Source organism: Pipistrellus hanaki (genome assembly GCF_964339955.1).
Source record: "Pipistrellus hanaki genome assembly, chromosome: 2".
In the NCBI taxonomy this organism is placed as follows: Eukaryota; Metazoa; Chordata; class Mammalia; order Chiroptera; family Vespertilionidae; genus Pipistrellus; species Pipistrellus hanaki.
Genome location: NC_140504.1, coordinates 133029214 through 133053531, shown reverse-complemented (window position 1 = coordinate 133053531; position 24318 = coordinate 133029214). Strand labels below are relative to the sequence as shown.

Genomic DNA, 24318 nt, shown 5'->3' with positions numbered 1-24318 from the left:
GTGTGTGTGTGTGTGTGTGTGTGTGTGTATGTGTGTGTGTGTGTCCTCTGCACTGTGTAGGAGACCTAGACCCTAAGCTTTCCCTTCCACCACACACCATGGGTTCACTGAGGGAAGAATAATGTGGTAGGGAGAGAGGGACCCAAGAACGGAAGGTCCTTCTTGGATTGATGGGATTCCTCCTAAAGGAGAGAACTTAGCCATGGGCCATGACTGGACTGTGATGGCCTCAGGCAGAACTCCCTTCGCAAAGGAACATCACTGTCCCGGGTGGTGTGGCTCCCCGGCGCCACAGAGACCAGATGTTTCCAAAGTGGCACTGACTGAGCGGCCCGCTGCTCCTGCTGGGAATGAGCCTCTCTAGGCATATGCGAAATGCCAGGGAGTAGGTTAATCAGGGAGATAAACAGGACAGATAGTGTTTACCACAGGGCCATCTGCTTAGGGGAAGATGAAAAGAAATAGATGCTTAAGACAGGGCTGGCCTGGTGAGTGGAGAGATGACCTCTCTCGGAAAAGTATCAGCCAGTGTGCGGTCGGATGTTCAGGTTCTTACAGATACTGACAATCACATTAAAGTCCCAATAAAGAGATACTTCTGGCTTTAGGTGGGGGTATATTATGCAGATAGCCTTTGATAATTTAGAGGAAAAAAAAGGGGGAGTGTAGCTTTAAAAAAATAGAGAACTATAACACTGTTAGATGTACACATACAATACATTTTGTTTCATCACCTTAATGAATGAGAAGAGATTCGTTCTCTTACATCTCACCATGTATTTATTGACCTTTGTTAGTGCAGGCTTTTTCACTAGTAGTTGGTAGGATTAAGGTTGGTGCTTATTTTATATTGTCCTCCAGGTTTAACACAACATAAGAAGTTCCTTTTTACAAGTACGAAGAACCTTAGGGATAGGTCTTAATGATTAAACCCACAGAATGTTTTAGAGCAGAGGCGTGGTCTGGACAGAAACTCACTGTTCTACTGCAGATGGGGAATTCATCTTCCATTTCTGGCGTCTAGGGCTAAAAACGTTTACCGGATGTGATCTGGGCAGCCGAGTGTGACCACTCCTCTCAGTCTCATTATTAAACTGCAATTAATGCTCCTAAAATCGCATTAGCCCTTTTGACAGCCATAGCATACGGCTGACTCACTCTGATGCTGGAGTGATCTCAGTTCTGGAATGTGGTTCACATGGGGCTATTGAGACAAACCCCACACCTTGACTTTGTGTTTGGACTCTGGAGAAAGTCTTTGCTTCTCCCTACAGTCTTTCCAGTTAGATTGGGCTGTTGTTTAAACAACGCCAAGATCATTTTTGGATCTCGTATCTGTCATATTTTGACATATTAGCTATTCCTCCAAGATTCATGTCATCACCAATGTGATCTGTGTGTCGATATTACTGTCTAGACGAGTTTTTAAATGTGCTAGGATGGGGCTGAGGACACAGCCTACAGCATGCTTCATGCACTACCATCTAGCAGGAATCTTTCTCACCCCAAGGACGTCACCCATGATTGGCATTTGCATACACACCTTCTCCACATTCCTCTGAATCTACCATCAAAGTAACCCTAGGAAGGAGAGTTAATGTGGTAATGACTTGCTTTTGACAAAGCCTTGCTACTTCCTAAGGCTGCTGCTTCCTTTAACAAGTTTTCAAAAGAAGTCATTGTCCTAATACAAACCCACTCTCTCCCCAGAATTTGATGTAGAGATTAACTGTATCTTCCAAGTTCTTTTTTGGAAACTGAGACATCTCTCTGCGTCTTTCCTGCAGCTCCTGTTTACAGCATGTGATGGTCTCAGCCTCAGGCGCTCAGCGGCCATAGGGCTTCATCTCACTTGGTGGCATTGGAGCCTCTTGTCAGGGCCTCATTCTCTTCCTTCACCTTTACTCTACCTTTTCCAACCACAGAAGTCATTTCCTTGACAACAACAACAACAACAAAAAAGCAAGCTGAACAGAAGCTCAGCAAGTTGGTGTCTCTGTTTCTCTCACATTCCCCCTCTCTTTGGTTTTATTGTTCCAGACATAACATCTGAAAGCCCTTTTTGTTATCCTTAGCATTTCTCACAACCCTCTGCCCGCTCTGCACTCTGGTTCTCTTACAGCCAGTGCCACCCTCTGATCAGGCCCTCGGTGGCATGGCCCGACCTCTTCTGCGCCTGGGTCTGAGGCGAGGACAGCACAAAGGAAGTGCTGGCACAGAGAAGGCAGGCCTGAGGGAAGGGTCAGCTAGAAAGTACAACCTGCATCACCTGGTCAAGGAGAACAAGTGACCTGCTACCTGAAAGGTGTTAAGGTCAGAGGTCAAGAAAACCAAAACTTCTTGTTGGACTGGTGAAATGATACAAAGGGCTACCCTGTGAATGGGGAGGTTAGGTCAGTTAGGTCAGTGGCTAAGATAGAGAGAACAGGTGTTGGTGGGATCAGATGGTTCAAAATGGGCACTCCCTTCTCTTAGGGCCATGAAGGCCTGTCTTTGAATATCCAGCACCTGGCACAACGCCTGGCACACAGGCAGGTGCAGTGTCCTTGTGAGTGAATCCATCGGCATGGCCCTGGCCCATCGCACCACAGGGGGGATCCGTGCAGGAGTCGGTCCAGGCTGGATAGAGTCCTTCACACACATCCCCTTCAACACAAGGAACCTGGGTGATCACATCTGTCTTCCTCTTTCAAACTGCGGCTTTGTCTTTCATTGTTTTGAACTGTTTCCCTTTCAGAGCCTCAGGCCATGAGATCTTCTGCGTCCTCTGCCTCGACCTGGGGAGTCTTCCTCCTGCAGCTCAGAGCAGACTGCAGACCAGTGCGCATTTCCCTCCCTCATTTGCCAGACTGTTTACTTCCATAACTCCTGCTTCTTTCACTTCAACAGCCGATTCCTGCTTCTGAGTCACCTCGACCTCATTTGGAAACACGGCAGGGTCCGATTAATGTATTCATGACGTGTGTTAGAAGAACGGCAATTAAACCGTCTCCTCGGGCAGGTCCCCGATCGTGTTTAAACAGTGCCGTTTCCCTGTCCTACCTATGACTCTAGGGTGAGTCTCAGGGAACCCAAGCCTGACACAGGGAGGTTGGGGCTGAGAAAACCTTGACGTGGTCACAGATTAACCTGCGCTCAGCAGAATTCCAGTGACAGCGCTGAGCTGAAAGCCGATGCTGAAATCTCAACTTGGCAGCAGTCCGTCCAACGGAACGGAGTCAGAACAAGAAAAGCCGTATCAAGGCCAGTATGTCTCTTGGCAGGCGCAGAGGGTCTGGCATCAGCGGATCAGGCTTCGGGCTGTCTAAGCCCAAACACAGCACTTTTGATAAAAGCAGATGCTTTGTTTGGCTGGTATCTCTCTGCCCTTCCTCCACTCCCACCGGCCCCATCCTCTCCGCCCCCAGCATTCCCCACCCCCTCCGAAAAAAAGCCTGCTTGTAAAGGTTTCTTCTCACTGATTCACAGGCAGAATAAAAGCGCTATGGTTTTGAGATAATGTCCTCAAGGCCTCCAAAAGGAAAGATTTCGCCCAGCCAAACAGATGTAGAAACATACACCTCAGCTCTGTCTTCCAGGGCAGGCACCCCGCCTCCGGGTGGCTGCTCCCCAAAACCTTGGAAAAGCAGCCGTCACCCAGCAGGCAAAAGCCTGAATGCCAACCTCGGCTGTCCGTCCACCTCCGCTGTGCTCAGTGTCCTTAGAACACACTCGCCATGCTGCTGGCAGGCCACAGGGAGGGCAGCCCCGGGGATGTGTCTGCTTTAATTAAACCAAAACACTGTATTAAAAAAATCATGTGTGTGAAAAAAAAAGTGTTTTGTTTTATTACATGCTTACGGTCTTTTCATATTGAATTTTGTCTCTCATCTCAAAAAGAAAGGAAACAAAAGCCTTCCTTTGAACAACAAAGCAGCTCCTGCCTCATTTCTCTGCTCCCCCCCAGACCAAAGGCTCAGCCTCCCCCTCCCCAACCCCCACTCCCTGGAAGGGGAGCCCAGGATTCCTGGGGGCTGGCCCGACAGTCCTTCCCTCCTGCTTTACAGTCTCTCCCTTGGTGATGGCACCCATTTCATTTCTACGCAGACCCCTCACATTATAACGTTTACTCAGGCCTCTCGGAGCTCCAGGCTCTTACTACCAAGGGGTGGTGCACATCTCCACGTAGAGCTGCCTGCATGTCAAACCCGCACAGCCAAACAGAGGTCTCCACTCTCTGCCACCTGCTCTCTCTCCTCCCCCAAGAAAAAGCAGCCAACCAGCCCAATGAAGCCCTGCTCCCTCCCCAATCTTCCCCATCATAGTCAACAGCCCACCCCACACACTCAGCTGCCTGAGCCACCCCACCAGTAAGTCGGCAGACTACCTGAATCCCCCACCATCACCTCCTCCACCACCGCTCTGGAGCCACCACCACCTGCTCCCTGCACTTTTGGAATCACCTCCTGCCCTCTCTCCAGCCCCTCTTCCCCCATCAATCAATTGTCCACAGAGAGACCAATCTTCTAAAAACTAAATCGGATCAGACTATTCCCTTATGTACACCCTTTCAATATTTCCCTTTGCCCCAGGGAGAAAACCTAAACTCCTTAGCAAGGTCAAGACGGGTGCTGTCTAATGTAATTTTAACTTTTCTGGTAGCCATTGAAAAGAAATAGGTGAAATTAACTTAAATATTTTCTTTAACCTATTTCAAAATTATCACCTCAATACATAGAAACATAAAAAATGCCAATGAAGTATTTTGCATTCTCTTTTTATGCTAAATCTTTAAATGTTTCCTCCACCAGAGAGGCCTTCCCTGCCCCAAATCCAAGGGGCTCTCTGATGTCACCTTCCTCGGGCCCCCTCCTTGTAGATGTGTTTGTCTGTGTGCCCCTAACCTGGGCACTCCTTAAGGACAGGTCCCACAGCTATTTCATTCTCCATGGGAACTCGGTACCCAGCACAATGCCTGACACAAAATAAGCTCAATAAACATTCACAGAAGAATAAAAAGTGAAGACACTGACATTAAGAACAAGGACAAGCGAGCGAGGGCTGGGCCAGACCACTGAAAACAGGCTCTGTTTTGAGTCTTGGCACAATGGTGTGCTGGCCTTTCAGGGCAGAGCAAGGTGGTTATACCTGTAATCACGAGTGGTGGCCAAGACGCACTGCTGTAGGGCAGCTTAGGGCAGACTGGATAGAGCATTCCTGCCAAACTCCGTCAACATGTGGGAAACTTCCTTCCCAGGAGGCCCCCTCCACACACACACACACACACACACACACACACACACACCATTGAACGTGATCTCAGGTTACACTGGAGGATTAGGAGCTCCCAGCTCCAGCTTTCCAGGAGGAAGGAAGGATGAAAACCAACATCTGAGTCCTTCCTTCATGCCAGGTGCCTTCACATGGGATTGCACTTGACCTTAATGCTGTCCTTTGAGGATATGGAGATCCAGAAACGGATAGTAGCTTATTATGCAAGGTCACAAGGTACCAGGTTTGGTGCAAGGTCAGTGGCAGCTTTCTCTGATAGCCGTGGCCACCTCAGTGTCCCAGCCAAGGCACCGAGGCCTCACGGTCAGGTGTCACTCAGCAGAGTTGGGGCAGGAGAAGGATCAACTGCTGGTGACCAGGGGGGAGCGGAGAGCAGTGACCTGCTCCACCCAGACCTCAGAAAACTCGTTTGAAAGTCAGTGCTGACATTCAGTGGAGCCTTTTTATATGTAGTGCAACACTTCTCAGACGGGGGTATTTCACCCTCACTTTATAGTTTAGAACACGCCCTAGTTCACACATCTACTAAGTGGAAAAGCAGGGACACGAACAGAGACCTCTGGGTTGCATGCATTGTGTTTTCTCCCTCTCCCCAAGCTGGAGTCATCTTACCTTTGGACACTATGTTTGCAGGTGAATCTGGACCACAGAGAGCCCAAGATTGGGTCAATTATAAAAGGTGTATCAGACTTCTATAATTTGTAAATAACACTACACACTTAAACCCAGAAGTCCAAGAGTGCTTATCTTTGTTGAGGCCTCCAAGAAGAGCTTGAAATTCTGCATCCAATCCAACAGCCAGTCTCTCAGGGCAGACTGGGTGGTGACAGCACTACAGGGCTGTGGACAGCAGGGTGGCCTGAGGGCTTATCGGTCCTGTGGCTGCAGGCCCAAGCCCATGGCTGCGGTCTCCTTCCAATCAACAACAGCACCTCCCGCTTCTCCAGCTTCCAGCCTTCTGACTAGTCTGGGATGGAGCCCAAACCCACATGTAATAAGAGCACAAATAATTTGTACCTACACAGCACCTTCTGCTTACAATACGTTTTATTAGGTAGTGAGGGATGCAAAAAAACTCTTGTAGTTTCTGACTCTCAGAAGACTAAAAAGCCCAACCTTTCCCAAACAGCTTGTAGGAGGCCTGAGAAATCATGATTTAAAGCAGGTCTGTCTAAGGTGTGTGCTGGGGGTTGGAAGGTAGAACCCAGAAAAAACGCTGGGCATGACGACATTGTGTAATCTCTGTTTTCTTGGTTGTGGTTTGCAATCAGTTGTGTGTTTTTTTATTTTGTTTTGTTTTTTTAAATCCTTTCGTTTTCCCCAGTAGAACAGCTGAGAATGCACAGACCCCAGCCTTTAGGCTCAAATCATCCCTGTCAGGAGAGGGTTAGGACCACGGCGGGCAGCTGGAGGACATACAGGCATTCGCCATCTCCTGGGCTCCCCCCACCCTGGGGTGAGCCCGAAGCCCAGCAGGGGCCGAGCGCGCCCCTGACCCAGCTGCTCCCGCCTCAGCGCACCGCGGGCACGGGCCTGGACATGCACATTCTTCAGAATTCGCTCACCCACCCGAGACAGTGGCATTCAAACACCACGGGGCATTTCCAAATGTTAGTAAAACTCAACTTCGAAATTTTAAGAGTAAAAATTCAACACATGGGCCGTTACTTCATAGATAGTCTTGGCTGTTAAGCCATCACCATTCTGCTAATTCATTTGATGACCTTCTATTAATCTATTAAATAGGCTTTTGTCAACTCTAAACCCAACTTTTCTTCTGTTCACGGAACGCTTCCAATTTGCAGAGAGCAGACATGCCCATGTACAAATAAAATGCAGGTGTTTGCATGTGGACCTTCACATTTAGATCCTCCTGATTAACTCTGACCCAAAAGACTGATTTATTTGCATGGAGCCTTCTGGGGGAACTTGCTTTGCTGAGGAGAAAGTAGTGGTGATAGGACTTGGTGGCTCTGAAGAGGAACAAATGAAATGATTTTCCACATGACGGGGCTGACACAGCCCAGAGCGAGGTTTGCACATCCGTGTTTAGAGAAGCGTTTGCATGGATCCTGTGCCTTACTCCTCTGCTTCGGCTTACTCCTTTGCTGACATGGTAGGTTACTTACTACCAGATTTTAACTCGGGATAATTCTGCAGACTTCCTGGCCCCTGTCGGTTAAAACACTTGTGACTAGTCAGTCAGCTCCATTCATGCAAATGAATGAAACATCACATTGTCCGGCCACATGCTCCCACAGCCCAAGGGGCAGAGGGAACCAGGCCCTCCGCAGCTGTTCCCAGGAATGCGTGCCTCCGCGTACCCACAGGCGGGAAGGGACCCAGAACATCTCTGAGCCTTGATCCTCAGTTATCCCAGCCACAGGAACCAGTGCCCTCTCCGTCCAGGGGAGGTCCCCGATTCCAATAAAAATTCACCCTTGAAGATAAATGAGTCAAAGGGATACCAGCGAACCACGCTAATGTCAAGAGGAAATCCTGTCTGCAGACCTGTCGGAGGAGCCTTGCTCCGCCTGCGAACAAAGGCTCCCTCTGTGACATCCAGCAGCAGGTTTGAGAGCGCCCTGGCTCCTCGCGTTGGCCACCTTTCAAAACCACAAGTACATCCAAGGGCGGCCAAGACAACAGCAAAGCCAAGAGATACAGTCTCCGCGTGAGGAGACCAGCTCCCCTCCCGGGCCTGCCTGCTGCCCGGCTCCTGGTGACAGGCTTCCTTCTCCCCCGGGAGAGGCCGAAGCCCCGGGCGTCACGATCATGATAAACTCTGCCGGGTCTCTCACGTAGAGTGAGGATGGTCAAGCAAGAGAATCTATGGATATGTGCTTTAAGACATTTTTAAACTATAAAGTGGGAGCGATAATAACTCACGCGAACATGACATGTTTATGTTGCAGTTTAACAACGCAAAGGTTTAGGTCAAAGGGGAGACTTCCTGTGCTGTGCTCGGGATCTCACGGGGTGGAGAGTCAATTAACAGTCCATTACAATAAAAGTGACTTTTTGATGGTCAATAAGGTAAGCATTCCTGTTAGGAAGAGAGCAAACTTGCATAGCCAATACATAGCAACATAAAAGACACGGGTGTTCAGAGTATTCACAGGCCAGGGGTGCAGCTTGGAGCGCTCCCGCTGCATGGAGGCGGCACACCTGAGGGGCGAGTCCGGGCTCCTCGTGACGGCCCCCCTGCCAGCACGCCAGCACCCAAGGGGGCACAGAGGGAGGTGTTCACGTCTGCCATCCAGGCAAGCCATGACATTAATGCCTACATTCACTATGAAAAGAAGCAAGTAAGGCCAAAAAGGTTTACGGGAAACAAACCCTGTAAAACAGCAATATTCCCATTACAGGTAGACCTAACTAGTCTTCGGTCTCTGAAGACAGAGATCCAAAACTCTAACTTTCAAGCAGACGTGGCTCCCAGCTTCCTGGGCTGAGTGAGCTGGAGCAGCGGGTGGTGAGGGTCACAGCTCCTTCTCGGCTGTACGCGATGAGTTAGGACAGAAAAGCTGTCCCCGCTCCCGGCAGCTCCCGGTGGCAGGTTAAGGCAGACCCCCTCTCCCTGGAACCCGGGTTTTCATTCTGTCTGCTTGTCTCTCATTTTTCACACGCACAAGCTTCTATCATAGCTTGGAAAGAAGGGAGACAGCTTATAATCTTATTAGGATTACTTAAAGGGATTAAAAAAGAAGAAAATAAGGAACTTTAAACTCCTCAAAATCGGGATCACTTTTGAGGATGAAAAACAGTGTGTGTTAGGTCATTAAAAATAACACTGAGACAGATGAGTGGGGAATAGGACTTAGTGATCCTTTGACACACAACCACACGCCTGTCCAGCATAATTGTAAAAGACAGGAATTTGTTGCTTCCTGTATTTGCCGTTAACAATAAGATATTTAAAATTGAGGAAAAAAGATGTGACTTAGGAAGAACGCAGCCCTGAGTCATAAACAAACGCACGCCAGCTGTGCTTGCTAGGTCTCCCACTACCCGAACTTCAAACTCAGGACCTGCGCCCAGTCCCCTGATTAGATCTTTTTACAGAGATGGGACCTCCCGTCCAAGTCAGCTGTCCATTAAAAAGCTTTGAAGTCCTGGCAGGTTGACGACCTGGACCCTGGATGTTTATCAAGAACTTCCTCAGGAGCGGAAGGGGGCTCCGTGACCACCCTGGCCCCCGGCGTGTCCCCCTGTGAGAGCTGGCACCCCGCCAGGACCTTAGAAGTTGAAGAAGTGAGTTTGTGAGTTGTCTGCGTGTGCTAATTGGTAGATATCCAGCTCACTATAAAGTTAAAAGACAGAAAGTGGCCACAGGAAGCCGGGTAACAGTTTGCTCCGAGTCCACATTGTGTAGCCTGACATTTGTGCCTCTTTCTGGGTGACCAGACGTTACTTTCCTTTGCTGCCCGTAGCTCCACAAGAGGGAGGAAGGACGGCTCCCCCTCTGCACCCCACCTGTTACGTCCCAACGAAGCGACATGAGCGATGCTGTGCACAGGCGGGGCCTCCGCATTCACCTTCTCACCAGCAGGCTCTCTGAGCGGGGAGGCCGCCCACCTAGGTTTTATCGGAGCAAGACCAGGCCTTCTGGTCTGATGTCGGAAACATTTCAGAGCTCTCTGGTGTTTTCTACAGAGAATGCCTGGGCCTCTCCTTAATTTCTTCTTGTACTCCTGCAACACTAAAACGAATTCTACACACTTGCCTGCCTGCCTCTCTCCCAGCATCTATACTGTTCTCTCCCAACTTGCTACCCTCCAGCCACAGGCCACACCAGCTTCGTTTAGGGTTTCTCAAACATCCCGAGCTTGTCCCCCTGATCCTTGCACTTGCTCTCCCTGTACCTGGGACAGCCAGCCACTGGTTCTCCACACTGTCTTCTCTCATCGTGCAGGCCTTCGCTTAAATATCATCTTCTCAGAGGCCTTTCCCTATAAAACAGACACAGCCCCAATCTACCTCCAGCATATCGCTCTATCTCCTCTGTAACACTCACTAGAGTCTGCAATGTACTGTTTACTTAGTTGTATTTATTATTGGGGTCTCTCACTAGAACATTGGCTCTGGGAGAAACCTGTTTCAGATGTCTCATAGCTATCCTGTTAGCTCAAGTATTTCTCCGCCGTGTAGAAGGGCAAGAGCAGATTACTGGAATATTTTGGCTGCTAGAATGTCTTCAGTGTTGGACCAGCCCTTCAGTTAGATACCCAGAGGAGCTGGGCAGAGCTCTCCGGGTGAAGCATGGGTACTTATAAAACCAGAGTGCTGTGATTAATGTAGGTACTCAATGCAGAGAGACTGAACAAATCAATGAGCCAGGATCAAAGTGGCCTTCTTTGCTACAGGACAGGACAAAAGGAGACACACCAGGAAATATAAGAGAAGAGACCACTCCCTGTCTTTGCCCGGCAGCATCACAGAGTGCTTATCTTCCAACAGGAAAAGGAGTGCAGTTTCCAAATGAGCTCCGCACAAACAGAAACCGACCGCAGCCAGCTCCTTACAAACCCAGAGAGAAGCTTTACAATCATAAGGCTTATTTACACACATCCTGGTGGGTACAAGGAGAAAAATTCTACCGTATTCTGCAGCTGACCTGATGATGCGTCCACAAAAAAATTATTTCATCATATTACAGCTAAATACAAGGAGATACAGGTCCTAATTTATTGACATCCTGGCATCTCTTTAGCACTGATGGATGTAGTTTAGAATCTGATGTTATAATAAGAAAAGAAAAAAAAAACACCAAATCTCTGCTTCTCTTTCAGAGACTCAATGATTTAGAAAGTTGCCTTTGAAAATACTCCAAATATTAGATGATATTAAAAATGGTTCATTTGCCTGGCAGGTGTGGCTCAGTGGTTGAGCACTGACATGTGAACCAGGTCACCATGCGATTCCCTGTCAGGGCACATGCCCAGGTTGCCGGCTTAACCCCCAGTAGGGTGTGGGTAGGAGACAGCCAAACAATGATTCTCATCATTGGTGTTTTCTCTCTCTCTCTCTCCCTCTCCCTTCCTCTCTGAAATCAATATAAATATATAATTTTTTAATTGGCTCATTTGGGGTGTTACAGTTTTTATGTATTATGTATTATGATTATATACATATTTTAAAGTTAAGTCCTTATCTCCAAAAGACACATACCAAAATATCCACAGATAAAATAAAATGAGGTCTGAGATCTGTTTCAAAATAATACCAGAGGAAGGAAAGCGGGTGGGGAAACAGCAGAGCTGGCCATGAGTTGATAACTGTTGAAGCTGGGTGATGGGGCCCATGGAAGTTCATTCAACTACTTGCTCTCCTCTGTACCTGTTTGACATTTCCCCTCAGAAGATGACTTTTTGAAAAGCTATTTGAGACAAGTCTTTTCCCCTCACGAAAGGTAAGATGTTACCTGGAGGTGCAGACGTCGCCTCTCCAGTCCGGCGGCGGGTGCTCCTGGATGGTGTCCTGGCTCAGGGGCGGGTTGTGCCGTGGGGATCTGGAGTGGGGCAGGGTGCCCGCGTGACTGAAGCCGTCACAGGACCTGAGGGGAGGAGGCCCTCTCTTCCTCCGTGGCAGGGTGCCGTGTATGGACACGTCCTGATAGGCATCTGCGCGGTGATCGGCGAGAGGAGACTTGCTGCTCAGGAGGTCCATGGACGAGGCCAGGGGAAACTGGTGATTCACCGACATGTTTCTGGGAAGGCTCGCGAATTTCCCCGCAGCCATGCTTCTCCGCTCTGAAGGGAAATGAAAGGAGTGAAGGTTTGAATCTAAGATAATCCCAAGAACCGGCTTCCGACTGATGAGAGGAAATGGAAATATACCACGTTAACAAAAGAAAATGTCCAGGGCATTACCAACACAAACACTGAGTGGCACTACGAGCGAAATTTAATACAAACAGGAAGTTTACTCATGTCCTTTTTTGATATCACAGAGGAATTCTCCTGGGTTGGCAGCAGGTCGGCCCGTGGAAAAGGGCAAACACACTTCAGAGACTCTGGAGGCCCATGAGCTGTTTTATTATTTCAGGTGACTGAAGCTGGTGGAAATGCATGACTAACGAAAAGTTCATTGAGGAGGGACTCAAGGTTTCAGTACCAAGTGCGTTACAGAAAATGCCGCAGATACATCAGATAACCAGCTCACGTCTTCCCGCCACCCTGGCCCGGTGAGGACAGGCGGAGATGGTTGGAATTCCTCAGCTGCTGGGACTCCCGCAGTGCCAGACCGGCCCCTCACTTGTGCTACCCACAGCAGCGGGGCAATTTTCCTGTCAACGACCTGGTGCTTATAAATAAATCAATGTGCTCTAATTAACGAAGACAGGCCAGGGTCAGGGGTCAGGAGGTGGCTACTGCTCCCTACAGCAGTGGGCTCAGCTGCAGAGGGAAGCCACTGAGTGGGGGCTCCATGTACACCGTCCCCCAGGGAGAGGGGTCAGGACCCGCCTGCCACTGGCAGGGTAAGCAATGAGCATGGGTGTCTGCATAGTCAGAAAAATAAAAAATAAAAATAAAAATAAAAAGGGAGGTATGGGAAGAAAAGGAAAATGATACCTGAGGTTAGATGCAAAAGCAGCCCCGACAATTGTCCCCAGCTTTGACCACTAGTAAAAATGTTTTCCCTGAGAGAGTCAGCACCCCCAACACCCCAAAACAAATGATGGTTTTGGCCTAAGCCAAATTATATGACATTTTTAAAGCCAACGTTTGAGGAAAAGAAACTCAGGCCTGAAGGAAAATTAGGGCCAGTCCCTAGAGTCCTAAGGATCCAGCCTGTCCCATCAGTCATGCCATCAGCCTGGTGTGGACGAAGCAGCACGGCTAAGCCCGATGCCCGGGCCTCTGCGAGGCCGGTCAGCAGAGCCACCCCTCGCTCTGCAGTCTCCTCTCGAACCCGGCAGCCCCCGCTCCGCACAGACAGCTCTCCCCACAGCTCCGAGTGATCATGGTCCCTTCACAGAACCTCTGCCGAGTCAGTTCCACAAAGGAATGGGAGTTTGGGACATGGCTGGACGAACACCGAGAACACAGCCCTCCTGAATCTCCCAGTGCAAGAGGTGAAGGGGCAGAGTGTGCAAAGATTACAACTGACAACAAAAGCACAGGATCCACAGCTTCAGTGTGCAACAGAGAGAGGCATGTGAGTGATGGGGGCTGTGGAAGGAGACCACTCACTCAAATCACATCATCCTAACCCGGGCCTCAGTTCTCTGCTAAACCTGGTAATTCTGGGTCCTGTCTGCTCCACGTCTAACTAGGACCACACAGGAGGCCTGGCTCATAGCAGGCGCAGAACAATAGACTGGTGCGGGCCCTTCCCCTGGGGGCCCCGCCCGGGGCTGACTGGTGCCTGGCACACTGTCAGCACTTGCTCAACATTAATCATCATTATTAAAAAAGAAACCAAACTCCCTAGCCCTCCCTGCCCGACCACCAGTGACGTACACTGACAAGGACTCCCTCACCCTGCACACAGACCCACAGCTGTGCACGCTCACCTGTCGGAGCTATCAGCGCCTGCTTTCTCCAGACAGGCCTGCATCGTTTCAAAGAGCCCTGTGGGGAGGCCTGCGCAGCCACAGAATCCCTGTGTGCGAAGGGCCACACTGCCGGCCAACTCTACTTCCAGGCTCGTGTGATGGACAGGAGCTGCTCTGGCGCCAGTGCTTCTGGCAGCCTGCTTCCTCTCTGCCTACCACGACCTTCTAGATTTCAAGATTGAGCCAAAGTGTGCGAGAATGCCCCACACTCCGTTTATTCTTGGCGATAGAGGGATATTAACACCTGCCCCTTCTACTTTCAATTCAGCAAGCATGTCCGTGCCTCTAAGATACTCAGAGAAACAGAGTCGTAAGCCCCAGTCCCTGAGAGAGAATAATATAGGGACATCAACAGGGACTCATCAATAGGGGCCCTTAACATGCTGAAGGGAAGAACGGTTACTTTTTTTAAAATTAAATTTATTGGGAGACATTGGTTAATAAAATTATAGACTTTTCATTTCTGTGATACATCATCTGTATATTCAATTGTGTGTTTACCACCCAAAGTCAAATCTTCTTCCGTCACCCTATATTTGACCTCCTTTACTCTTTACCATTCCCTCATCCATTGGAAACCACCATACTATTGTCTGTGACTATGAGTTTTTGTTTGTCCATTTGTTGCTCTCTGTTTTATTTTAAACACTTTTTCTTGATTTCAGAGAGGAAGGGAGAGGAAGAGAGATAAAAACATCAATGATGAGAGAGAATCATTGATCAACTGCCTCCTGCATGCACCCTACTGGGGATCAAGCCCCCAACCTGGGCATGTGCTCTAATCTGGAATTGAACTGTGCCCTCCTGGTTCATAGGCCAAAGCTCAACCACTGAGCAACACTGGCTGGGCTGTTGCTATTTTACATCCCACATAGGAAGGAAATCCTATGAAGACCAGTTAATTCCTAATCCGATAAAAGGATTCATGGAGGATCTCAGAAAGGGCCTCTCTGAAGAGGAAGGGTTGTGAAAGGTGGAAGATTGTAAGCAAAAGCCTTCCAAGAAGACACTGTAAGGGCAGATGCATAAAGGCAGGAAGGGCCCACAGGCTCAGGAAACTGCAAGTCGCTGGTGGCACTGGAGCAGAGAGGACAAGAAGCATCTTCTGGAATGAGCACAGCTTGGGGGCAGAGTTTGATTCTCAAAGGCTTTGTCAAGGTGTCTGCACTTGACAGTAAGCTCTGGGGGGGATCTGGAAGGGAAGGACAGATGCCAGCCAGTGGCTGGTAATTCTGAAGGAAGGGAGAGGAGGGAGGCAGAAGTCAGTCCAGCTGGTGGCAACAAGCCAGCACGGAACAATGAAGAACTGGCTGGGGCAGGGGGCAGGGGAAGGGAAAGGTGGGGCAGAGTGGAGAGCTGGGAGCTCAAGGCCTCTGGCTGGGGGGCCACCACCATGGAACCATGGTGCGATGCTGTAACACACCAGGGAAAAAGGGGCCCCAGCAGGAAGGTGGGTAACAAGCTCAGCACTGGAGCTGTCCTGTGTGAGGTCCCCGCAGGGCAGTTTGGTCTAGAGTAGGGGTGTCGAACTCAATCAGAGAAGGGGCCAAAATCTAAAATCCAGCCTAAATCGCGGGCCGAATGGTTTACTGAACAGTCATAAACTGACAATGTCATAAACTGACAGCGGAGTGCAGTGATGACAGCGCGGTGCGGGCCACATTACAAGGCCTGGCGGGCTGGATTTGGCCCGCGGGCCTTGTGTTTGACACATGTGGTCTAGAGGGTAGATACTGGCATGTGCAGTTAGGAGCCAGGACAGGATGTAGATTTTTAAGAGTCATCAACATAAAGGGAATATTTAAACCAGGGAGAAGATCCCTTAGCTTGTTATTATCAGATGTGATAACAGATGTGAAAGCACCTCTTAAACTGTCAGGAACCATACAATATCCATGAATTACATCCCTGCTCTCTCTCCCCGTGGCGGCTTCAAGCCTGTAAGGACCAAAGCAAGGAATGAGTCCTGAAAATGAACAGCGGTGGTCCTTTACTAGCTGCACATTAAGAAGCCTCCAGAAAGCTTTTAAAACCCCAACACCCTGAGGTGAAGCAGACCAATGAAATCAGAATCTCAGTGGGTAAGACCCTGGCAGAGTCTGCCTCCATATTGGCCACTGTGGAGGCAGGGTGGACAGTCACTGGATAAGTGAGTCTCTGGGTACAGAGCAACTTATACCCAGATATTTTTACCTGGATGACAGAGGAGAATGACAATGAGGAAGTATGATTCAGTCAAAAGAGACATTCATTCATTCTTCTATTTAACACTCATTTCTGTGGTGAGCACTGTGCCGGGTATGGAACAGCGTCAACGATCCTCATGAGATTACTACTCTACGGAGGAAGCAATGACGCCTGTTGGTGATCCCCAGTGCTACGGGGGCACATAAAGTGGGGACCGGGCTCTAGTGGCCCTGGGAAAGCTTCCATGAGGAGGGGCTGCTGACCTGAGGGTATAAAGCAGAACTGAGGTTAACAACTGGAAGGAGAAGATCATCCAAGCTGAAGTTTCCTGAGAGTTCTCAGCTGCAGACAAATTGAAAAATCACAGGCCAAGCTCTCCTTTACAACTCCTGCCTCTAAATTGGAACTCTTCCCCATTAAAATACAGCCTTGTCCTGTGTCTAGTCACTTGGAAAGATTGTCTCAACTCTGGGCCCTGTGTCAAGTTTGAATCAGTCCAATGGTGGGGGAGCTGGGCCCAGCCGGGAAAACAGCCTTGGAAATAAAACAAAGTGAAAAGTGGGACAGGAGGTGGAAGGGGAAGTATGGGTGGGAGGAGCTCATTTGCAACCTTCGGGTGGCTCTATTCCTTACTTGAGCTTTACTTACTTTTCATTTTTCCAGACTCCAGGACCCCAGGGGAAAATCCAAGGGATAGAAGTGCATGGTGTGTAGTTTGAATCTAGGTTCAAGGTTGAGTGCTTTATGTTTTGACAGAGAAGCCACTTACCACATGTGATCACTAGGCAGAATCTCAGCGTGTAATATGTAAATGGGATCTCAGAACCAAGCCCCATCCTTGTTCCCGATAACCAAATACATGTTCATTCATTCAAAATATATAATCTCTGACGGTTTACAATGTACAATGTGGAGGATATAATAAACTAGACAAGAGCCTACTGTGATGGGGTGTCCAACCAAAACAGATAAGAAAACACACTAGGTCACATCCCAGTCACAAGGGCACTAAAGAACGCAAAAACAGTGAAATGATAGAACATACTGGCTGGGGATGGATAGCTATTTCAGATTAGGATAGTCTGGGAAGACCTCTCTGAAAAGGAAACAATGACCAATGACATAAGACCTGAAGAGAGAGAGAGAGAGAGAGAGAGAGAGAGAGAGAGAGAGAGAGAACCAATGAAGAGCAGAGCAGAATGGCGTTGCAGGAGGGGGCTTCTGCACATGTGAAGGCTTGAGGCGGGAACACATGGTTGGAAGAGCCCTGAGGAGACTAACTAGGTCAAGTCTCCAGCCTCTGGCTCCATGTTTTCTCCACTTGGAGATATTTCTGTCTTAATGTTTCCAGTCATTATGTGATTCTTATATACTATTTGATTTTTAAAAATCAAACATGGTCTGACTCAGAACCTAGGCTTCCTTTGGAGTCAGACACTCAAATCCCTACTCTGCCATTGACTTCCTAGCTGTATAGCCAGGGACAAGCTACTCACCTTCTTGAGTTTCTCATTTGTAAAATTGAATTAACAATAACTATTTCATGGGGTTGTTGTGAAAAGTAAAGGTAGTCATGTATGGAAAGCCCTGACATATAGCAAGCACTCAATACATAGCAGGTCTCCTCCAGGCAGGGCAGGGGCCATGTCTGTCTTGTTGTCATGGTATCTCTGGTACAATGAGAGTTCACAAACGAAGCCACCACTTCTGGGGAAGCCTGAGCAGGAAGGATGAGGAGGGAAATATTTTAACCTGAAGCAATAGATGTAAACACACCAAACCAAGCAGGACGTAGATAGACACACACACAGGCACACCAAGCAAGCAAGTTTGCAGTCTTTAAAAGAAAAGCCCAGGGGAGACTTTGGCCACCAGACTTCACCTTTCTCCATTGTTCAAGCAAACAGACACAGTGTCCTGACAGTCTGATGCTAGGTCTTGAATTACTTATAATGACAGTTCAGCCAGTGATGGGCCACATACATCACAGTGTTCCCATCCTATAAATAAACAGGTAATATCCAAATTGACCCTCACACCCTTGCATCACAATATGGCCGCCCACGTTGTCACAAGATGGCTACCCCCACATCATCACAAGATGGCCCACCCCCACGTTGTCATGAAATGGCCGCCCCTACATTGTCACAAGGTGGTCAGCAGGGGAGGGCAGTTGGGGGGAGACCAGGCTTGCAGGGGAAGGCAGGTGGGGGTGATCTGGCCTGTAGGGGAAGGCAGTTGGGGGGGGGGGGGACCAGGCCTGCAGGGGAGGGCAGTTAGGGGTGATTGGGCCTGCAGGGAAGGGCAGTTGGGGGGGACCAGGCCTGCAGGGGAGGGCAGTTAGGGGTGATTGGGCCTGCAGGGAAGGGCAGTTGGGGGGGACCAGGCCTGCAGGGGAGAGTAGTGGGGGGGAGAGGAGGGAGCCAGGCCTGCAGAGGAGGGCAGTTGGGGGTAATCTGGCCAGCAGGGGAGCAGTTAGGTGTCAATCAGACCAGCAGGGGAGTGGTTAGGGGCTATTAGGCAGCCAGGCAGGCGAGTGGTTAGGAGCCAGCAGTTCCAGATTGGAGAGGTTACAGGCTGGGCTGAGGGACACCCCCCGCCCCTCAATGCATGAATTTCGTGCACCAGGCCTCTAGTAAGATTATAATGGAGCTAAAAAATCCCTATCGCCTAGTGATATAGTAGCCATCAGGCAACATGTTACTCACATGCTTATGTTGATCTGGTGTAAATAGGCCTACTGTTCTGCTAGTCATATAAAAGCATAGAACATACAATTATGTGCTATAGTTTTAAAGTGTACTATTTCCACTTATTAAAAACCTAAATTTGCTGTAAAACAGAATACCATGTTACACCAGCATAGCCTATACATCTTATGCTTACTCCGTCTCTTGATTACATCATCTACTTGTGCACTTGGTTTAATCTTGTGTTGTTTTATAAATTTAGTGTTGCCTAAGTGTAAAGTGTAAGTCTACAGTTGTGTCGGTAATGTCCTAAGCCTTCACATCCCCTCACCAGTCACTCACTGGCCCGCCCAGAACAACTTCAGTCCTGCAAGTAAGGACAGGACACTTACCATGAATGGTGGATCACTTTTATACAGTATTTTTACTGTACCTTTCCTATGTTAGATACATAAGTACTTAACATTTTGTTACAACTGCCTATAGTATTCAGTACAGTAACATGCTGTATAGGTCTGTAGTCTATACTATAGCCAAGGTGTAAAGTAGGCTATACCATATAGGTTTGTGTAAGTGCATTATATGATGTTCCCACAATGATAAAATCACCTAACAATGCATTTCCCAGAACGCATCGCTGTCAAGTGGTGCATGACTATACAAAGGTCAAACACTCTATATCTTGATATGAAAATGAGACTCATGTGAATGTTCAAAGAGCTGAAATCTCAGTAGGGACATGAGCAAGCCTGACAAGCTCCCTATTTGGCTGTGCTTTGAAATACTTGTAAATAGCAGCCTGACTCACTTGCTTTACCACGATATGTCAAAGAAACTGATGATCATATGGAATCAAGGCAGAGATAAGCAGCTCACATACTTGAATTTTCCTATTTTACTTGGATTTTTCTATTTTACTTCTAATATGAGATATTTCCAAGTCATACTCATAGATGGTCATCTGATATGGGCTTTAGGAATGTGTCTATATATACATGTATATAGCTCAGTGGTCGGCAAACTCATTAGTCAACAGAGCCAAATATCAACAGTACTACGATTGAAATTTCTTTTGAGAGCCAAATTTTTTAAAACTTAAAGTTCTTCTAATGCCACTTCTTCAAAATAGACTTGCCCAGGCTGTGGAAGAGCCACACTCAAGGGGCCAAGGAGCCACATGTGACTTGTGAGTAGCAGTTTGCTGACCACGGATATAGTTAATTCTTACCTGAGAATATTTTTTCATTGCTTTTTCAGAAAAAGTGGAAGGGTTAGAGAGAGAAAAACATAGATGTGAGAGAGACACAACTGGTTGCCTCCTGCAGGTGCCCCCACAGGGGGCAGGGAGTGAACCCATAACCCAGATACATGCCCTTGGCTGGGAATCAAACCCAAGACCCTTTGGTGCGTGTCTATATATACATGTATATAGCTCAGAGAGCCACTAAGCACCTTGCCAGGACCAGAATCGTGTATATTTTAAATTCTGGAAATGAAACCGGCTTCCACCTTGGCAGAGAATTTACAATTTGAATATGTACTTTTATATCTTCTCTGCAGAGTCATACAGGAAGAGGAGATGGAACAACTGCACAGATAAAAGCGGCTTATCCACCGAATGTGAAGTTTGAGTTTAGATCTTAAGAGTGTGCCTTTATTTCTGAAGTAAACTCAATGAAGTCTAGCCAAATGATTGAAGTGTGAATAATTCTCCCCTGGATTGTATTTCAAGCACCACAGCACAGGATTTACATGATAAGGTTGGGATTAGCGCTGGACAAGCAGTCCTCTACATGAACTGGGGGAGATCAAGATCTTGGTTAGTCATCCTGGAAATGCCAGGCTTAGCAGCAGTTGGGAGAAAGGGGGGGGGGGGGGGAAGCCGTTGGCATGGCAAGTTATTTACTTTATGCGCCATATACCCCCTCACAACCGCGTGCTCTGTGGCCTCCCCTCCATTTATGGGGAGCCCTCTCCCACTTCAGACCCCACTCTGTGAGCTCAGCCTCCAGCACGGAGAGCTCCCCTCCCCTCCGCCGCAGCCCCCCCCCCGCCCCCCCCCCCCCCATTCCTCCCAGTCCCTGGCAACACGCAGGGAGATTATTCCCTCAAACTGACCTTCCCTCCGCCGCTGTATTTTCCTGGGGGAGATCTGCGTAGCCTTGGAAGATAAGAGTCAAGGTTTGAAGGAATCTCTGAATGCCTGGCTCATTTTCTCTCTCTGCTGGTGACTTTAGGTTGAAGCAGACGCAAGCGCTGGTCTTCCCCCTTCGCACCTTGCTTCAGTCGAGTTAACACCAAAAACCAGACTTTTCCGCCTCCTCCGAGTCCCGGCCGCGACCCGCCGCGATCCCCGCGGAACAGGCGCCTCTCCAGCTGCCTCCCAGCTAGCTCCCTGGATCCCTCCCAGACGAGTGAGTGGCTACACCTGATCAAACTTTTAAAGTGCTGGCAGCCTAAGCCCCTAAGGAAAGATGGTTTGATAGCAACCTCCTTCCTGTAGCTCCCACCGTCCTTCCCTCCCTTCCCCACCTCCCCTCCCTTCCTCTCTCCTTCTCTCCCCTCCTCTCCCCCCTCTCCCCTCGCCTCCCCTCGCCTCTTCGACGCAGAGGGAGCAATACAACCAACTATTCATTCTTTCTCAACAAAGGAAGGGAGGGAGGGAGATGTCCACAGTTACACGGCAGGCTCCTTCGCTTTCTTTGCAAACTTTGCAACGAGAGATTAAGTTGAGAAACTCGCCTCCTCCAAGCCAGTGCTCCCAGCGGAGCCCCCGGGTCCCGCGTCCCCGGACCCGCGCCGGCCCCCGGGCAGAGGGACGGGACGGGGAGGGACTGGACGGGGAGGGCGGCTGGCCGAGCAGCCTGGGAAGGCTTGGTCCCGGCGCCCGGGAAGATGCCCCAGAAGCGCCAGGAGCAGAGATGCTCGCCCGCCTCCCGCCGCGGCCACTGGGCGAATCCCAGCCGGTTCCGAGTCCCCCAGGGCGCGAGTCCCGTCCCCGCTCCGGCCACCCCGACCCCGGACGCCAGCGCAGCCGGGGGGTGGGGGTGGGAATGGGGTGAGGGGGGAGCGTCAGCCGTTTTCCCTGCCGCCCAAACTTTCCCAACGCACGTCCCGCCCGTCCTCCTGGGAGGAACCCGGCACCCCCGGACCAGGAGGAACCAGGCACCCCCGGAGGCGCCGCACCCCCGGGACGCGCAGCGGACTCACCTCCCCGCGCCGCGCGGCGCCCGTGCCTCCCGCGGGGACTCAGACGCCCAGCACCGCCGGCCCCGCGCCGCGGCCGCTCCCGGAGCTCATGGCCTGCGGGGCGCGCCGCCGAGAAGCCCGCACCGCTCGCCCGTGTTCCGGCCCCGGCGCTGCGGCCCCAGCTCCTCCCGCCGCGGCAGCTGCAGGCGCCGCTCTGAGCCGGGCGCACGCGGGCCCTCAGCTGGCGATCTGAGGCTTCGCGGCCCCACCCCGCCGCGCCGCCCGCGGAGCCTGGCCCCGGCGGAACCCCCTGCGACTTTCCCAGGCGGTGACCTCGCCTGGCACTTCTCTGCCGGGTTTTTAGAGTTTAGCCCTCCTGGTATTTCCCCCCAGAAGTCAGTCCTCAAGTGCAGAGAGACGGCTTCCTCTCGGTACCCCTCAGGGTAGACAGCCCCGCCTAGCCCACTCCTCCCCCTGCCCCGCGTTATTTAATTACCCGGCAGATCGGCTTTGTTCGGCTGCAGACACCTGGCTGGCTCTCAGTGGAAAAGCCTTTGATGGGCTAAAGATCCAGGTAACCACAAATAACCAAGCCATCAGAGCAGGCAAATCCATCACACCCGCCTGGATATATTAAAAGCGAGGTGGGAGGTAAACGGGGTACTAGTTGGCTTGGTGGGGTGAAAAGTTAGAGCCAACTGGAGGACTTCCATATCAGACACCAGCACCTATTATAAAGCTATTGAAATAGTAATTGGCAACAAGGATAAACTTACTCTCTGACCAATAGAACAGAGAATTCACCCACTTCTAGGACTATATCCGAAGAAACTAGAAACACCAATCAGAAAGGATATATGCAACCCTATGTTCATAGCAGCACAATTCACCATAGCTAAAATTTGGAAACAGCCTAAGTGCCCGTCAGCAGATGAATGGATTAGAGAACAGTGGTACATCTACACAATGGAGTACTATGCTGCTGTAAAAAAAAGAAGAAATTTTTACCATTTGCAACAGCATGGACAGACCTGGAGAGCATTATGCTACGGTAAGTGAAATAAGCCAGTCGGAGAAAGATAAATATCACATGATCTCACTCATTTGTGGGATATAATGGTCAACGTAATTTGATGAACAAGAATAGATCCAGAGATAAATGGCAGGGTAGGGGTTAGAGAGCAACCAAAGGACTTGTATACATGCATATTAGAATAACCAATGGACACAGACACTGGGGCGGTGGGGGCTTGCCCAGGATGAGAATGGCTAAGGCGGAGGGAAGGGGCATCAAGCCAGTGGAAAGGAGACATATGTAAAACATTAGACAATAAATAAAAATTTAAATTAAAAGTTTGCTTTTAAAAAAAAGAGTTCAGAAACAGATCTACATTTTGTGTCCTTGACGTATGTCAAAGATGCTCTTGTGATGCACTGGGAAAGGATGGTCTATCTTTTCAGTGAATGATGCTGGATCAACTGGAACGCCCACATGAAGAAAAAAAAAAAGGAGAAGCTTGACCCCTACCACATACCATACAAAAAAAAAAAATCAATTCCACATGGATTTCAAATCTACATATAAAAGATAAAACAATGAAACTATCAGAAGTAAATATAAAAAATATTTATATCCTCATGACCTTGAGGTAGGCAAAGACTTTTAAAGCAAATATAGTACTAACTATAGAGGAAAAAACAGATCATTGGACAGCATTTAGATTAAGAACTCCTTCCTGTTCATCTAGACACCATCAGTGAAAAGGCAAGCCACAGAGAAAAGATAATTGCAACATATCCAAAACAGAACTTGTATGCAGAACCTATAAAGAACACTTACAAATCAGCAAGAACAAGGCAGAAAATCCAATTGAAATTGCCAGAATATTTCAACAGGCATTTCTCCAGAGGAATAAGTCGGATTTCTTTAAAAAGCCAACAAACATATGAAAAAGTTCCCAATTATTAATCATCCCAGAAATGCACATTGGAGTTACAATGTGATTTCACCCACCAGACTGGCTAAAATTTAGAGAACTTGCATAACACTTTAGAAACCTGCTTCACATTATCTATTAATGCCAAATGAACAGGCAACCTGTGACTTTATAGTAATAATCCCCTCCCTAGGTATACACCCAATAGAGATGTATGCACATATTCTCCAAAGACATGTTCAAAATGTTTATAGCATCTCTCTTTGTAACAGCCCAAAGGAAAGAACCCAGGTGTCCATCTACAGAAGAGAAATAAATTGTGTGGAATACTATATGGTAAGAAAAATGACATCTACACTCAACAAGATGCACAACTGTCACAAATATGATGTTGAGTGAAAGAAACTGGACACAAATGGGTACATATCTATGATATTAAAGGTGAAAATAGTGGTTATCTTGAGGGTGGTAGTGATGGAAAGGG

The 24318-nt window shown here is 49.0% G+C and overlaps 1 protein-coding gene across 3 annotated transcripts in view; it reads right to left on the bottom strand.

Annotated features, from left to right (window-relative positions):
- BCAR3 (BCAR3 adaptor protein, NSP family member) overlaps positions 1-22279 on the bottom strand; it is a 113580-nt gene extending 91301 nt beyond the window's left edge. The window contains exons 1-2 of one of the 3 annotated variants that reach the window (XM_084873402.1): positions 21919-22279; positions 11696-12023 (exon numbers count right to left, since the gene is read on the bottom strand). In XM_084873402.1, the coding sequence (XP_084729528.1) occupies positions 11696-12012 (317 nt within the window). In that variant the 5' untranslated portion in view covers positions 12013-12023; positions 21919-22279. Of the gene's footprint in view, positions 1-11695; positions 12024-13789; positions 13958-20826; positions 21200-21918 lie in introns of those variants that run through there. The other 2 variants (XM_084873403.1, XM_084873404.1) reach the window with 2 other exon arrangements.
- Positions 22280-24318: the final 2039 nt, after the last annotated feature.